This window comes from Carica papaya, chromosome 6, assembly GCF_054855325.1.
Source record: "Carica papaya isolate Zhongbai chromosome 6, ASM5485532v1, whole genome shotgun sequence".
NCBI classification, from domain to species: domain Eukaryota; kingdom Viridiplantae; phylum Streptophyta; class Magnoliopsida; order Brassicales; family Caricaceae; genus Carica; species Carica papaya.
Window position 1 is genome coordinate 4,085,429 of NC_142314.1, and position 19,030 is coordinate 4,104,458.

At 31.7% G+C, this 19,030-nt stretch overlaps 2 protein-coding genes across 2 annotated transcripts; both read right to left on the bottom strand.

The window, feature by feature from the left end:
* Positions 1 to 898: 898 nt before the first annotated feature.
* On the bottom strand, positions 899 to 2,462 carry LOC110816488 (putative galacturonosyltransferase-like 2). The gene has a single exon (XM_022044699.2). The coding sequence runs from the start codon at positions 2,338 to 2,340 to the stop codon at positions 1,282 to 1,284; it is 1,059 nt and encodes a 352-aa protein (XP_021900391.2). The 5' UTR covers positions 2,341 to 2,462; the 3' UTR covers positions 899 to 1,281.
* Positions 2,463 to 9,102: 6,640 nt separating this feature from the next.
* LOC148253234 (uncharacterized) lies at positions 9,103 to 10,639 on the bottom strand. Its single transcript, XM_088223141.1, has 2 exons — positions 10,499 to 10,639; positions 9,103 to 10,109 (listed from the first exon to the last, which is right to left on the bottom strand). Exon 2 carries the CDS (start codon positions 10,098 to 10,100, stop codon positions 9,423 to 9,425), a length of 678 nt encoding a protein of 225 aa, XP_088079267.1. The 5' UTR covers positions 10,101 to 10,109; positions 10,499 to 10,639; the 3' UTR covers positions 9,103 to 9,422.
* Between the last annotated feature and the right edge of the window lie 8,391 nt (positions 10,640 to 19,030).

The window sequence follows — 19,030 nt, forward strand, 5'->3', positions numbered from 1 at the left end:
AAATATTTTTCTCATACATAATTCATAACTCCAACTTACATAATTAAAGAAAAAAATAAAAGTAGTAATCTTTATTATATACAAAAATATTTAACTTGGTAAATGATTATTATTATTTTTTTACATTGAAATTAATTTAGACCCCAACAAGTTTATGATTTGGTCAAATGATGAGAAAAGTGATACCAAAAAGGAAAAGAAAAAAAAAATAGAGGCATATAAATTCAAGCACTAATAAAGCAAAAGTGCTGAATCTATTATAACCTACTATTACATACAGTCATTATTAAATTAAAAACTATATAGTAAAAATCGTTATATATAATATATATTACACTTATTTATCAACATAAATTTCGAAATAATTGTTCATAATTTGTAATTTTAATGAGGAAAACAAAAATTAATGGTGATGTTATGTCAGTTCTATAAATTACGTTGGGTACAATTAGCATTTTCTGCATAGACATTAATTAATCACCCAATTTTTGTATTGAAGAATTGGCCTCCCCCCATAATTAATGTTAATTAATCACAAGCTAATTTTAGCAGTATATAACTACCCAAACACCTGTAACACATATACACACAGTTATAACATAATATATATATATATATATATATGTACACACGCATACAATCTGGTGTTATTGAATTGGATATATTATCCTAAACAAATTGCTTACTACAAGTTTTTCTCAATCGAGGAAGTCGTGCTCCCCACTATTTTTAATGGGTATTAATAGTAGAAGTTTTTGGTGAGTAGATGTTAATTGTTTTTTAAAGTAAAAAATTTAGAAATGTAATACAATGATTATAGGAATAATCAAATATTTAATTCTGGGTTTGCAATAAGACTACATCAAACATAGTATTTGATGAAAAAGAAAAACTCAAATTAAGTGTGAATTAGTTTTCCTTCATTATCCACCTGCTTCTAATAATTGAAGAAAGGAGAAGACATGAATGGATTAAAAAGTTTTATCCTTCTTCTTCACTACCCAGCTGTATATATAATCAACAAAACGTTCTCGATCGATCGATCGATCGATCAGGTATACATACAATTATACATATATATATATTAGATAGATAGATACAGATAAAACGAAGTTCTAAGATTAAGTTGTTCAATGGCTGCTGCTGATCTCTATATCGTATGCACAGTATCTCTCTCCATTCACCATCAAAACAGAGTGACCGTTTACCTCTTCGATCTCTTATTTTTACCCGAGAAAGTGGGCAAGAAAATAATTTGAAGAACCTGAGAAATGTACACTTCTAAGCGTCGAGCGAAAATGGCGTCTGCAACAGATCATAAGGAGCCCATAGAGCATCCAAAGGACATGGCCGGTTGGCATCGAGCCGAACCCACGGCTTCCCTTTCCCACTCCAATGCAGCAAACTCACTGGACCCGGATGCAGGTCTCTGCACAGTCCTCTGTAATTGTCTCCGCCGAGCCCGTGTTGGTTCCATCTGTGATCAACAGGCGCGATGTTACCTGCAAAAACCAGCAAAAATGGCGGCAGAGACCCGAGTTCGTAGATCCGGATTCTCTTTTGGAGCTCCATCCACTCCACAATCTTCGTCGTATACTCTCCTTCTCTCCATCTAACCAAATCCATAACCATAACTCCGGTGTTAAAGTAACAGGGCTCTCTGTTCCGACCCGCGAAGTTGAGGGAGAGGGAAGGGTTTGACCAGAAAGTGGGAGTGAAGTAAGTAGTGAAGTTGGCGTTGCAGTATTCCGGCGCTGCTAAAACGGCGTCGTTTGGGAGTGACGTGGCTGCCAGCTTGGCAATATCGTCGACGAGGATGACGTCAGAGTCGAGGTAGACGACGCGGCGGACGCACGGCGGGAGGAGATTGGCGAGGTAGTTGCGCGCGTAGTTGAGAGGGCAGTCGAGCGCGGAGCGGATGGAGGTTGAGATGAGGCCGGAAACGGCGTCGTTTTGGAAATAGTAGGTTCGGAAGTTGAGGTAAGGGAAGGAGCGGGTGATGATGGTGAGGAGTTCATCACGTCGGACTCCGTCGGCGGAGGAGACGAAGTGGAAAAAAATGTTTTGTGGGCAGGTGGAGTGCTGGAGGGCGGAGAAAATGGCAGCCATGGAGCCACGGAGGTAAGCTGCATCGAGGGTCATGGCGACGTGGACAGCCTCGTCGGAGCAAATCATGGCGTTATCATTTGCTGTGTCGAGAGTAGGGCACGCCGGAGAGTTGTAGAACTCTGGTGCTTCTTTGAAACTCTGGGTTGCGGAGGAGGCAATGCCGGCGGCCGAGAGGAGGAATAGGAGGAAGAAGAAATGACGGTGCGGTGGCGGTGGCGGTGGCGCAACCATTGCTATATTTCAATTAATGAGAAAAGGAGAGAGAAAGAGAGAGAGAGAGAGAGAGAGAGAGAGAGAGCAAGCGAAAGAGAAAGAGAAAGAGAGTTTTGTTTTGAAGTTTTAGGGAGGCAGGGACAACATGTATTCATATATATATGTGTGTGAATAAAAGCCAAAAATGTGTATTGGGCACACGTTGGTTCAATTCTGAGCATCTAAAGTCAACGTTTTCGAATGTAAGAGTCTTTGTATTTCCGTTATTCCAAATTTTGGTTCTCTATGTGTGTACTTATATAATACGTACGTGCTCGGTTTTCATTTCCATGCGGATCTAATATCGTAACTACACGATATATTTACTCCTAATTTTTTAATCATCCATAAAAATTAATTATATTTAAAAATTAAATATTTGCTTATAAACAAACTGAAATTATAAAATTTATAAACAAAAATTTTTGCAATCTTATTTCATAAAAAAATAAAAAATGTCATCTACATCATCAATATTTGATATAATTTCTATATTTACCTCGATCAAACTCTTTCACAAAACTGATCTTAAATTATTTTATATAATAACATATTCGAATTTAATAAATTAATAATCTAACAATTATAATTTCATGAAAATAATTTTAATTTAATTCTAAATGTTTAATGTTTAAACTTAATTCAATAACTTTTTTTAGATCTACAATCTTCGAATCAAATATCGTAGCATTATTATTGAATATAAAAATCACAAAATTCAACATAAATTATGACTGAAGTTTAATGAATCATTTAAATTAAATTAAAATAAATATGTATATAAATAAAAACTTAAGTTTTTAAGTGCAATTCAATAATCGTATGAAATAATTTTAATGAATCATTTACGAGTACATTGATTATTATTTTGCAAAGTAAATATATATATATATATATAAAAGTTAAAAAAAGTAAAAGAAACGATCAATTGTACTTAGACTAAATTGATTTTTTTTAGTTTAGAATTACAATTTTTTTATGTTATGGATATATTTATACTAATATTAATAAATTTAATATGATAGTAAAAATATTTTTAATTTTTAATATAAATATAATAAAATAAAATAATTAAATTCAGAACGAATAATCTATAAACTCAACGCGGTCTTCAAAATAAAAGCAAAAACACCAATCTCACCGTGGGCTCGTGATGAATTCAAATTTGTTCTTCATATAATCGGATCACATCGAAACTATTTTATTGTTATTTTTAATTTTAGATTCAATAAATATTCTAAAGTTTTTTATTAATAAAAAAAATATATAATAAAAAAAAATTAAGTTAGCTAGAAACTCCCGGATATAAATACAAATAGGCCTACCTGTATCAACTTTTATGTAGCAGGAAGTGACGACATGGCAATTTTGTAATTAAGTGGCCACGTCACCTGATTGATCCGACCGGACGATTCGAAGGGGCCAACCATTAATTGGGGAAGATGTAAGGAAAACGACAAAAGGGTTTGCGCCACGTGGCTTTTCGGTGGGACCCAAAACTTGCCACGTAGGCCGAATATCCTTAAATGAAGACGCACAAGTTTGGTCATCAAGGGACGATGAACAAGTAAATTACCACAACAATAACTATTTTTTTTTTTTTTTATATATATAAATAATTTTAACGAGTAGATTTTTTTGAATTAATTAAATTTTTTTCTTCAAATAATTAGGTATTTGTTTACTTAATAATAATTTGGTCCGTCATCACATTGGAAAAAAAATGTTTCTAAATTTCTATATTAATGTTTAAGAGGATGTGAAATTCTACCTAACATAATACAATATTGTAGTGACTTACTAATAGTTTTGACCAATTAATTTTTTTTTTTTTATATGGCTTGTAGACTTTTAAAATGTTATTAAAATTAGATTTGATTATTTTCCATACATGTTGGATTAATTTAGTTGGTATATTTGGGTTTAATAAGATATGTTTTGTTAAAAAAAAAATTAAGAGTTTGAATTTCACCGTAGATAAAAAAAATTATTGTTTTATAAGTATATTAATTTATGACAGTAACTGACTTATAATATTTAATTAAGTGTGATTGAGAACTTAATTCATTAATATATACAATATTTTTAAGCGGTGAAAGAAATTATTTCATAATCGTTAACTTTCTTTAATTATGGTAACTACAACGAATAAAAAAACTCTGTTTACAAATTTTTCACGTGATTTAAACCATTAGAATCGAAAAAGATTTTAAATCCATTGACATATAATTTGTAGAGGGGCAAATGCACGAGCTTGCCAACTCTATGATTGAGTGGCATGTGAAGCTCACATGTTCTTCAATAAACACTCTTGCCTTTTACAAAATAGAAAAGTTAAGACTTCATTATTATTTGGTTTTTGATAAACTAAAATTATTTTAATATAATTAAGAATAGCATGTGCTACACATGAATAAATCCTTTTAATAATTCATAAACATTAATTTCTTTCTTCATCTTCCTCTTTCTTTTGCTTCTTTCTTCTTCACTTCACATTCAAACTCAAACTCAAACCTCATTATTAATTATGTATGCTTACATATATGTATAGTTACCTAATATATTTACATCTACTTTGTTTTTTTTTTTATGTATATATTCATTAATTATGTACACGCATATACTAATCATAATACAGTATAAATAATTTTTAAATAAAAATTTATTTAACTCGAATATACAAATTGTTATATAAAAAATACCATAATAATCATTCAGATACACTATCTACTTTGTTAATAAAATAAAATTTTAATAATATATGAATTCAACACTTTGAATTGTCTACCATTTTCAATTAATTCTATAATAAATTAGGTACAATTAATTACAAAAACTGATATTGTTATATTATAAAATTAAATTATTGATAATTAGTCTTCTTAATTACATTCTAATTGGGTTTTAATTTTTATAATTTAAATTTAATATTTAATATTTTTGTCACATTTTTCAAACAAAATCAATTGTTGCTATTTTATAATCACATCATCATAATATAATGCAATTTTAACAATAATTTAACGTGTAATACAAAAATAAACCAAAAGTGATAGATTTATTTATTATGTAGTTAAATACTAAATAATTATTTCTTTCGTAAATTCTTAAATTTGATTATAAGTAGATGAATTTCCAAATATATAAATTTTCATGTAAATTCTTATAAAAAAAATCCCATGTTGATTTATACTAAATTTACAGTACATTCATGGCTATCCTATATAAACAGATACATATAGAAGTACATGCGTGTGTGTGTATGTATACATATTTTCGAAAAATATGTTCGTTGTATCTGTACGTGCATATATATATATATATATATAGTAACCAGAAGATCCTAATAACGTAGCCACAGTACTCTATAAACCAGCCAACTAGTGAACCCATTTTTAGTAAATTAAAAAAAAAAAAAAAAAGAAAGGAAAAAGTGACAGTGGGATTAGCCAGTAGGCTTACTTAGCTGACTAAACGTCGTCGTCTTCCCTTCGGTGTTCCCCACCGACAATAAGTCGGGTAAGGCGGCTAATAAAGTCAGCCAAGTTTATAACCCTAGCCGTGTCTGTTTGGGAGAAAAGAAAATTCTCAGAAAACAACAAGAAAACCTACTTGATTAATATCATGATAGCGCGTATAATTTCCGGTCAGAGTTCCTGAATTTTTCATTTAATTTAATTATTTATTTACGCACGCTGAAAAGGAAAATCCAAACCATCGAGAAGAAATGGCAAGAGAGGAAAATTTTAAAAAATCAACTTCTAAAAGTTGAATTCATATTAATTAATTTTTTATTTTCAAGAAAATGCTCAGATAACTACATTAATTATATTAATATCATTATAGATTAGTTGACAAATTACAAAATGATTGTTAGTTAAACTCGAACTTATTCCGCATTCTTCTAAAAAATTCTCACCTTTAATATCAAGCAAAATGACCTTTTGACAATAAATAAGTTGTAATATGTCTTTAAAAGTATTTTAAAACTTCATAAAAAATTCGACGAAAAAATTAAATTTTTTGCTAATAAATATACAGTGGTATAGTAATTGATATTTTGATGTTCTGATATGATGTTACGAATTCAAATCTTACAATATTCGGTTAATATGTCGATAGAATAATAATAACTAAATTAGATATAAATTTAACGAGTCAATTATGTATCTTTTGGGGGGGACAGAATGAATATTATGGAATTTATAATCAACCACTTCAATGGTAATGGAATAAGTAGGAGATTAGTAGTAAAAGTATTGGTGACCCACGGAAGCATAGAAGATCAAAAGAACCGTACAATACATAAATAAAGAACAGAAAAGTCAAAAGGAATTTGGTGGGGGAGGGGGTCAGACCTTACTGTACGGTTCCTCAATTGAATTTGAAAGCCACCCATTGATTTATTCGTAATTTCCAATCCAATTTGGTAAAAAATCACACGCTCTCTTAACTAAATGAAATTGAAATTGAAATCCCAGTTGAATAAAACATTGACGAACGACACCATCATTTAGTTTCAGCAGCGACTTGTGTCTACAAACACTAATTTCATCGGACGTATTCTGTTTAATGTCATCTCCTTTCGACTTAGAAAAATGACTTCGCGCATACAAGTTTGACTCTTTCTATATGTTCCTCTCCACAGTTGTAATAACTGGGAAAAAGTGTACGCAGGAAAATAAATAATCAACATCCAGAATTCATTTATTTTTGGTAGGGCCGAAGATTTACTTCTGAGTTTACATAGTTGAAACTTGCACAAATTTAAAAACAAACTAGAAAAAAGAAAATACATATTACATATAAGATACATAGCCTAAATATTCTCCTGCTCATCATTTTGACAGAGTTGGGAACAATCATCCAAAAGAGCCAGAGAGGATTGTTGCGGTGGACTAGGCTGTCCTGTTACTAATACACTCTTGGATTAGCAAATAATAACAACAGAAGCAAGACAAAAGTACAACCACATGTCTCCAAAATTAAGCATAAGAAATCAACACTTCACCAAAAACCCTTTTCACTACTTACAACACGCTAATTCTATTCAATTCCAAACTATGTAGCTTGTTGGTATGGTACGCTAACCGAACACCATCGACAGCAACATATTTCCAACAAAATTTGGCAATTGCCAAACCAAATAGGTTTTCATAGGCTGTTCTTGATGTCAAACAGCAAGTATTCAGGTCTGGTTTCAACATCGAATTACTAATTCTAGACCCATAAGAAAAGAATGGTAGGAGGAAGAGGTCTCAATTATCTGAAGTAGGAAATTATTCGAGATATCGATTCAAAAGTATGACTATAGAATTATCAAATTTCTACTGGACACCACACTTCCACTATCATTTTCTGAGCTAATTTATATTCAACCATTATACATGCTTTTCTATATAAGCATTTGAGATAATAGAAAACGAAAACCAAAAAAGTTTTCATATACCAAACTATGCCGAAGTTAGACATTTCTTCAGACCAGGAAAAATTTCCAATAATCTTCAGAATATTCCTTCTCTTTCACACCCCTAACCCACAGTGCAAACTATCTAATATTAGCCCCAGAGCATGGGAATACTAATCGAGGATCTCAAGTAATTCAGGAATCCTGATATGCCACATCACAAGGTAGTTCGAAACTTTGTACTTTCACGAGCATACATTTATTTCCATCAGTGCTGAGCTTGAACCTTATCGCTGAAGAGACAATACTTCTCTCCTGAATAATTCTACACAGTGATCGCATTTTCACTACCTTAAAAGTGTGCTTTTCTGTGATCTCCAATCTCATCCAGTTTAGAACCAAAGAACTACAAACTGGTAAATCAATGAACATTCTTTCAACGATACTAATATTGACAATGACAGTGTTGACACAAACAACATGTTGTCGTGCAGCAGTTTGCTGACATATGTTCTCTCCACTAACAATAAACTAATATGAAGACTAGATGATGATGTGAGAAAGAAAGACCCATGATTTTAGGAATGAAGAAAGCAAGGGTTAGGTTTTTAACCTGTTATGGTTTCTCTAGTTAAGAGAACTTAATTGTCATAAAACATTTAAAACATTCTTTTCGCCCATAAACGTAATGAGATTGTTAAGATTCGGCCAACTTAATTATGACAACTCTACCAGTACGCTAATGAGTCAACCCATAACTTATAAATAACTCTTCAAAGATTCAAAATTAAGGAACCTTGTTTTCTTGGGACATATTAGCGAAGAAACCCAAGTAAAACCACTTACCTAAGAATAATAAATTTAAAAGAGTTCCCCATAACAAATCTTATATGCAGAGGAACAATTAAGTAATCAACATAACTTATACCCTGTTAAACTCATTTTATAACAGAATGTAATTTTCCTTTTAGTACAACGTAATATATATATATCTCTTATGTTAAGTAAAAGCCGAACTTCCAACTTGTTGGTAGTGGAGAAGTACGAGTCTAACCCCAAAGTCAAGTGTGTATAACATAATCTAACTTAATTACAACAAAAATCACTCTTTTTTCTAGATAGTGCATTTTGCTCAATGGTCACTCTCACTGGAGAAAATCTAGAGCAGAGCACTATAAGCTATAGACATTCTCCAATCCTTTTATGTAATATTACTGTAATTATGTGGCACCCTCTTGTGGCCTTGCGAATGAATTTCTTCCTTCAAAATAAAATTACAGCAAAAATAACAATGACTAAGATATAATCTAAGTTACCACTGGCTTCTCCTATCATAAGTCACAAGACAACAAATGAAAATTATAACTGATACAATCCTTTAACCTTTTTTTCTCAAACTAGAAACAAAAGAGCTTCCAAGATTAAAGGAGTGATACAATGGGATAGAGACAATGACCAAACAAGGACAAGAGAACGGCAAATTACGAGAAAGAAACCGTCCCCCACAGATTCGGAGACACGAAACCAAGTACTGAATGGAAAACCTTTTCTCACTTATGAAGAGCGACAATCGATGCTGCTAGTGTATTTACAGATAAAGAGAAAACATTGAACTCTAAGAGGAAAATTTATTAAGTTCATTAAAGCAAATCGATTACCAATAAAGCAGTGCAAGGATTACCAAGAAACCAATGAACATAAGAAGATTCTTCAAAACATTATCTGCCTGCTGTCCTCGACTTGTAGGCTGAGGAAACCCATGAGGATGACCACCGTGGTAGGAATGGAAACCACCGTAAGGAAAACCAGAAGTTGTCCCATAAACAGTAGCATCAGGGAATCCATGAAATTGAATATTAAACAAAGATGGAAATAAACCACCAAAACCCATCGTGAAGTTACCAATCCTAGCTGTGGCCATAGGCACAAAACCTCCCATCAATCCAAACCCGTAATTCATGAAGTTATTCGGTTCAGGGGGAGGAGCTGTCTCCGGCCTCTGTCCAGCAGGCCGGCGAGGGATTTCCATGCCTGGATATGTTTTTGACCGTGGATCTGTTTGTGTTTTGCCCCTGCCATAAAGAGGCACCAGTTTCTCTTCTTGAATAAGGGCCTTGCAAACAGGGCATTCATGAGAATGGGAGTGATGGTGCAACCATCTGTACAGACAAGGCCAGCAGAAGAGATGACCACAGAGCGTGACGATTGGGTCTTGAGCTAAATCAAAACAGATATTGCATTCGAAATCGCCTGCATCGCTGCTATTGTTGGCTGAGCAAGACGGACTTTGAGGCGACATGCTTGTTGATTCCCCATCATACTTACTTTCCATTATCCACCACTGAAATTCAAATCAAAACGAAACTCCAATATATTTTCCAGTATATCTTTAATCAAATCACATAATAAGGAAGGAAAACAACTCTTTCATCCTAAACACTGAAATTCCATAAACAGATAATCACCTAAACACACGAAATCTTAAATCCATCAACCTATAATCACACAATCGAAAAAACATGAACCGTCTCCGCTCACGCACACAACAATAGGACTCGAGGAAATCAAGATTCAAAATTACAGAGTAAACTTGCAGGCTAAAACAAATTAAACACCAAATATTGTAATCAACAACTGTAATCTCAACAAACCCACATAATTATAACCTAAACAACTTCTTCCTTAACAAACTAAATAAAAAATCTAATGTAGAAACAAGAGAGAGCTTACCTTGCTAGATCAAATCAGTTAAATTACAGAAGCGAAGATCCCAAAAAACAGAAATAGTAGTATCGGAAGTCTGTGGAAGATTCGAGGCTATTTTGATTTCTTTCAGTAATCAGGTCTACGCTATTTCATTGTGGCCTCCCTGTATTTTTACCAATTCGCTCGCTTGCCATCTTGCGGTTTGCGTGTGTGACTCGGCAAAGTATCGGACGGTTCTGATTGGTCATTGATTTTTCCAATGATGGGATCTTGTACGCCGTCTAATATGGAGAAGTTTCTTCACTTCAGTGGACTAGAAACCGGGCCGGGCTTGTTTCGGGTTTGCCCATGGGCTTCCGGGTAACAGTTGTTGGATTTAGACAGCAAAACAATTTAATTGGGCCAATAATTAATTTATATGATCATTAATTAAATAAGGCCTTCGTTCGTCCATTAATAAAGATGCAATTAATTTAATTATAAAATTTATTTATATTCTGTAATATAATTTCTTTTATGGTATTTTGAAATTTAAAAATATGTGACATATTATTTGTAGATAACGCGTATTAAATGTATAATTTATTTATTAGTTAATTACTTTTTTTATTTATGATCAATAAGTTAAATTTGATTAATCATTTAATATTATTTTTTATATAATTCATTTAAATTATATTTTGTACATAATATGTAATATCTTTATGACCAAGAATGACGAGTCAGTTATATAAGTGACTGTAATAACTGAGGTTATAAGAAAAAATAAAAATATAAAAGAGGGAGAAGTGAGTAAAAGGACGGTGACGATTAAAGGAAGGAAAGGGACGGCTGGGATGATCTAACTGGGCTGGGTATAATAAACTGAAGAAATGAAAAAAAAAAAAAAGGAAAAGAAAATGACGGACAAGGAAGAAGAGAGAGAGAGAGAGTTTGAGAGTGAGGGAGGAACATGTTGCCGTTTAACTCTCTGTTTGGATCATGATAAATGATAGAATTTTAATGTATGGTATTTAACGGGCGTGAGAAAATCATATTTGTTTAAACTTTAAATGATAACAAATAGTATTTGACTGATAAATTTTAGAATGAATTTTTAAACCACTAAATTGGTAGTATTTAGTAGGCATTCTATTTGTTTCCCATTATATCCTCATCTAATTTAATTAATTTCGTATATGTCCTGATAATTAAAAACTCATTAAATTAATGTGATAATATAAATAATTATTATTTATTTTATTAAATATAAAATTTTAATTTAATTATGTATAATAATTATTTATTTAAATACAAATATAATTATATGAATAAATATATATTTTTTCTTTACATACTTCTTTTATACCATTTACTATTACATATAATATGTAGGAGTAAATTAGTAATCTAGCTAAAAATACAACTGTATCATCATATCATCCAAACAAAAATATGTCATTAACATATATTAATATACCATCATCCAAACGTAAAAAAATTTTGTCATTACAATTCTGTGTTATTGTCATTTAATTACGGTCATTATATACATTAATTAACCATCACTGAAATTTATCCAAACAAAATCTAAGGTGAGACTGAGGAGAATTGTTGCTGAGTCGAGGACGATGGAGACAAGAGGCAATGTAAATTTAGACTTTCAAACACTATAATGGCATTTTTTAGTTAATTTCGTTCATTGCAATGATTGATTGCGTAAGGGACGTTAGAAGAGACAACAAGCTAGCAGAGTGGGATAAGGGTTTGAGGAAAGAGTAATCACTCGTCTTGGAGCTTCGATTTGGAATTAGATAAAGAAGAAATGGAAATCTAGGAGATGAAACATTGGGGGACTTGTGCGGGAGGGATGAGTGGAAAGAAATGAAGAAGAAAAGGTGTATATATATGTATGTAGGTACCAGAACTGTCACCAAAGAGAGAGGAAACTAGAAAATTTTGGAATTAGGCGTTTATAAGGGTGTCAAAGGGGACAGAAACACCAAGAGTTTAGTTATGGTCAGGAGTACGGATAGGAAGGAGATCGGGATTGATACCGGTGTGAGTGAGGGAGATACATGTGAGGAAATGACGGAGAGGGATAACTGTGTGAGATGAGAGGGAGACACATGGGAGGGAATGATGAAAACAATGAGTAGGGGGTTGATTTCAGTAAAAGTGTGTGTGTGGCTAAATAGTGGTGAATGAGTATTTGAAAACTGTATAGGCTCTGTTGGTTGCTTATGTGTGTGTTAAATTGAATTATTCTGTGTGTTTGTTAAATATACATGATCGAATGGTAATTGAGCTGTGATGGTGAAAAATTGTATAATTGTGGTTGTGGTATTACTTTATGTCGGGATGCCGATGTTGGCTATTGTTGGTTGGATGAATGGAGGTATGTTGGGATGCTGATATTGGTGATGGCTATGGGTTATTGGAATGGTGACGGTGTGAGTGTGTGGTCAATTTATGATCGAACTGGCATATAGATGCGATTAACTTATTGATGGCTGTAACATATTGTAGTGAGAATTATTATGTGATCTGATTTGTTTTCTTTTAAGGGTGGTTGTGCTTGCGATAAATGTATAAGAATGGTTGTGTGCGTGGGGGAGTAGAGAGGTTAAGGGAAGTAGGGGTTTAGGGAATGAGAGATGGTATACATGTAGGGAGGTGAAAATGGATGAAAAGCAAGAAGGGGAACGAGTTTGAGGGCGTAGATGAAGGTAACACTATATAGATGGAGTTTGAGCTAGGAGAGCAAGTACTATTGGGAAGTAAGGGAAAGTAGGATGGGGAGTGAGTGAGGGGGTATTTGTGTAGGCAATTAACTGAATTTCATGATTTATTTTATGTTTAAATTTATTTTATTGAGTTTGTGTATGCTCATTACATATCATTTACAGATAATATAGTACAGGAAATTAGACCAAGATTTCTTTCATCCGAGTTTAGCACTTAGAGTAAGACTGCTTGAGAAATGTGGATATTAAACTTGAATACTTGTGCAACTAGTTGAAAGTAAAATTTTTAAAAATTAGAAACTCATATATGTCATGTATGATGTTGATAGATGTGTAATTGAGAAAATTTAATATTGAATGATTGGATTGAAACACTTTGAATATACATAACGATATTAATACCAATGATTTTAATTGTAAAACAAGTGTATGATGTATAACGAATATAGACAGAGTGGTCGTAACGCTTCTGAATTCAGGATAAAGCATTATAGTCACTCTCATACGTATACCATAATCACAAGTTTTCATTTTTTTCTTTTTTTTTTTAAATATTTATAAAATATAATGAAATAATTTATTATATTAATTTAAAAGGAAAGAAAATAAATAGCTTATTAAACAAATAATCATTTGCGGGTAATGAAGACTTTGACGTATACTGACCGGAATGAAATTATAATAAGGATGATAGTGATTTTTTTTTTTTATAATTAAGATTAATGGTACTAATTAAATGAAAATTACCCCAAGTGTATGCATTTTACATTGAAACTATTATAATAATTTATGCTTTAATGATTATAGTTTTTCTATTTACATAAAATTTCTTTAAAATGTTTATTTAAAAGTTGGATTTAAACTAACAAATACTTAAAATAATACGAATCAAGAATAGGATATAAAAAATACAACAAATAATTTTCATAATTTCAAAATATATACAAAATTATGTATACTGATTATTTTTTATAAATGTATAATATTTATTAGTTTGACCAATAATTTCTATCTCGTAATATATGGACTGAAGTGTATGGCCGGCGGCTGTTAAACTTGTACGTCCATCTTCAATCTCCATCTCCATCGCCAACGTGTCAAAAATTTCAGCATATTCATTCAACGGATGCTCGAGATGCCGCTCAAAACGACAACGTATTATTGACCAATCATCTACCATCACTTCTCCAACGAAATCCCACTACCTTAGTCAATAATGGGAAATAAATTAGCTGAATTTTATTTTGTTAAAGACAATGTGTTTGGAAAAAAGGGAGGAGAAGTTGTCTTTTTCTTGTAAGAACACTTTCTCAATTATTCTTTGTTGATGTGTAGGTCCATACCTCTTATACATCCATATATATGTCACGATTAAGGAAATTTGTTTAATCAAATATAATTCTTTTAAAAAAATTTCATAGTACAAGCCTACGACAAGTGGTTGAAAGTCGAGTTTGCATAGGTCGTGTCAATAATATAGTAATGATAGAGATATCAAGATAAACACTACTCTACATATTATCATATATATTTCTCGATGTTAATTTTTAACGTGAGTAACCCTTTTAACCCACTTCACTATTGCTTTTAATATTATAAGTATTTACTAAATATATAAATAGGTGTAACTTATTTGTTGAATAAATAAATTTTTAGAACACAAAATTATTATTCGTCATATTTAATTTAAGGAGAACAAAAGAAAAAAATTGGCAGAAATATGTATTGATCTATTGTGAAATTGATTGTTCTTGATAATTAAAATTTGATTCTTTAAATTTAAAATAATATTAAGAGTTTGTAAGTTTTTCTATTGAATGAAGAAAAAAAAATATCAATATTAGTGTTTGTTAATTATAAAATTAATTATACTTTAAAATAACAATAGACATTAAATCACATATATGTGCTTATATATTAAAGTTTTTTTCAATATTATTCACACTCAATCTTGGTGAGTTTATTGCGGTCCACCCAATTAATTATGTAAATAATTTGTTATTTTAAAATATATATATATATATATATATATATATATATATATATGGTGGATTAATAAAAGAGATACTTAATTCCAACACATAAAAGTTAATTAAAAAATTCTTCTACCAATAAAATAAGAAACAATAATTAATATATTTATATTCCAGTACATTACAATTTACAATTCATATAATATATTGGGAACTAATAAGTAAGCGCACACTATTCATGTGCGTATTATATACGTATAAAATACATATAATAATACATATAGTTATATGGGAAGCAATTAAATAATGTTCCTTGAAAGAAACATGCAGTGCTCGTGCCTTTCCTTTGGTCAGCTTCCATTTCTATTTTTATAATTCAATATCATGCATGTCATTTACAAATACCTCAATCTTGTCTTATACTTTATATATATATATATATACATATGTGTGTGTGTGTCGAGAAATAATGATTCTGTCATATGGGCATAGGCTAATGAATAATGTACAAAAGATATGTCTCTTTTACTATTTTATTAATGTAATTAAAAACTAATTCCCGTAATTATCATATTATTTGACTATTATATAACTCCACGAAACTACTAAGTTTTCCATGACTTACTTAAAATCAATTGGTGCACTTTAATTTTTCAATAATAAAAAAATATAAAGGGTACTGATTATATTTATAATACTATTTAACTCGCTTTTTACCCTTTTTAAATATTTAATAATTTTTTATAATTCTTCTAGTAAATTAACTTAGTTATAATAATCAAATGTATTCATTACGTTGTACTTTTAATTAAGTATTTACAAACTTCGTATAAATAGTTGTAAGAAATATTGTTATTTTAAAAAGTACAAAGTGTGTGTTTGATGAATATGAATTTTGATATTTTTAAGTGTAAATTTTTATTAAAAGTCAAAATTATTTTTTAAAAATTATAAACAATAGCTTTTGTTTTTTAATATAAATTTTAATTTTGACATTTGCTAAAAGTAGTATTTATTTGGTAGCAAAAATACGTTTAAAATGTATATAAGTTAAAATTAAAAAAAAAATTCAAGCCATCTATTGAGCTCAAATTGACATAAATGATACAGTGTAAAGAGATATGACAAATAATTACAACCAGTAGCTTCCTACCAAAGATGTGAGTGTTGAAAAATATTTTTCCCTACTGATTAAATCTAACGAAGATAAAAACACTGCCCGACCAAAACAACTATTTGAAACCATCTTCAAAAAAATATGAACTTAGAAAGACTTATTGTAAGTAAGCGTATAATAACCGGATCCAAAATTTGTTACAGAATTAATTTTAAAATTAAAAAATATATATATTTGTAAAATTATAATGTTTTAAATTTATAAATTTTTATTTAATGTAAAATTAAGAAAAAATATGTAGATAATGAAATTAAAAATAGTTTTAAAAAAACGGGTGAAAATTTGGATTCAGTTGGTATTTTTGAAAGAAAAATCAGAAACTATAGGTCAAAACGCAATTAAAAAAATTGCACCACGTAGGATCGCCAAGTCAACAGCCCCGACGAACAGAGCGCGTCTCGTGGCAAGGTACGCTGACTCGGTGCCATGCGGAAGGCCACACTGGCAATCTGCGTGCCTGCAATCAGACGGCATGGATGTGTTCCCGCACGCGTGGACGGTCCAGATCCGTTCCCTCTTCAGGTGCGATCGGACGGTCGAGATTAAACGAAATAAACAGTTCAAATTTGTTCCTTCTTTAAACAAGATCACATGATCCAAATCAAATTACGATGAACAGTTTAGATTCATTCCCCCTTTAAACGTGATCGGACGATCGAGATCAAATCGTGATGAACAGTTCAGATTCATTCCCTCTTTAAACGCGATCGGACGGTCGAGATCAAACGCGACGAATGACCCAGATTTAAGGGAGACGGATGACCCAGATCAAATGCGATCGGAATTTGATTTTGAGAGCCACATGGCTAAATTAGAGCAAAAGGAACGACAGTTGAGGCGAAAATTGCGAGAAAAGCCCGACGGCACCGCCGCGGGAAAAATAAAAAAATTACCTCCAATGAGCCCCTTCCCGATTCTTGTTTCATGCGATTTTTCCACCATTGTTTTTACCATTTTGTTTTCTACAAGTTGACCGAATAAAAACACCGAGCTACGAAAGTGAGCCGACAGAGCCGCCGCAGCGAAAAATTTCGCCGCTGGTAAATTTTTACTTTTCGACTTTTTTGGCTAACCGATGCCTCTTAATATGTTTTCTTGCAGGGATGGATATAAAACCGGCCGAAAATGACCAATATGAGGCAAACCATCGCCGCTAGCAACGATGCCGCTGTGCCGAAATTCTAAAATTAGCCGAAAAAATTTTTAACACCGATTTTAGATTTTTTGGAGTATTTCTAGGTACGTGAAGTGTGTTTTAATCTCCGCAGAAGAATTCAGAAAACCTAAGGACCGCTAGTAGGCACAATAAAAAGTTCAGTATTTCAGTCTCTCACCTTATTTCCTGATTACATAATTGAAGTTTAATTATAAATAATACGGTATTTTGCGTAATTTAAAAAACTTCAATAATTAATTACATATTACTAATGTAGACGTAACCGATTATTTATTACTGTTTATCTTGTTTTAATTAATTATTTGATTTTACAGTTTTAAATGCATGATAATACACTATAAACGGATAAGATGATTTAGTTGTATTTCCTTGATGCATGTATTACTTGTCTTTTACAGTTAAATTGTGAAACTAAAAATTAAATATAAATGAAAAATTGATTGGTTAAGTGAATGAATGAATGATAGCCTTACTAGATATCTTGGGAGATGGTAGATGGATCGGGTATATAGAGAATCCTACCATGAACGTTGCCTCATACTGGATGGGGTATCGAGGATTAGTATTTTTGGCGCTCATATTGGATGAGGTAGGGAGACAATCCATTTCACCCTCATACCGGACAGGGTATTGATGGATTGTAACGACCCCGGAATGTCCAAAGAAATAAATTATAACTTAAGCGCGGAACCGAAATAAATAATTAAGGTTTACATTATTTACACATAAACTTAAGGTCCCAAATAGTGATATGAGAATTAACTTTTTGAAGGAAATACAAAAAAAATAAGGAAATAAATGGAAAATAAATAAAACTGGTATCCTACTCGTAACCCTCTTGTGGATCGGGCTCTGATTCCTTATCCTCTTGATCTGAAATTGTTAAATAAGATATGAGCTACATTAACCCAGTAAGAATATCCCATTACTCACCGACATATAAATAAATGTTGGTAGAAAATCAAAACAACTAATGGAGCACTTAATTAAACAAATATATTTTTTAATAATAAAACTATTTACCATCCACTTACCGTAGCGAGATTTATAAAAACAACCTATAAAGACAATAACATAACACTTATCATTATTCCATATGCAACTGGTAACAGGCACACATTATAAATCTATATCCAATAATTCAAACAACAATCTTTCATTTTATCAGCCTACTGGTATCTATGGGGGTTCATAGGGATGTGCCCGCTACACAGGAACCCTTTCCTTCAACATTCTCAATTAAATGACCGTCTCCATACCCCATCCGGTATGAGCGTCAAACCACTAAATCTCAATAACTCATCCGATATGAGAGGAAAACGGGCTGTCCCCATACTTCGTATGGTATGAGCGTCAAATTACTAAGTTTCGATATCTTGTTCGGTATGAGACAACGTTCATGGTAGGGTTCCCTATTGTACCCGGTCCGTCCACCATCTCCAAGGATATCCAGTAAGGCTGTCATTTCATTCATTCACTTAATCATACAATTTTTCCGTTTTT

Excerpts from the sequence above, each read along its gene's own strand:
- LOC110816488 (XM_022044699.2), bottom strand. The coding sequence starts at position 2,340 with ATGGTTGCGCCACCGCCACCGCCACCGCACCGTCATTTCTTCTTCCTC.
- LOC148253234 (XM_088223141.1), bottom strand. The coding sequence starts at position 10,100 with ATGGAAAGTAAGTATGATGGGGAATCAACAAGCATGTCGCCTCAAAGT.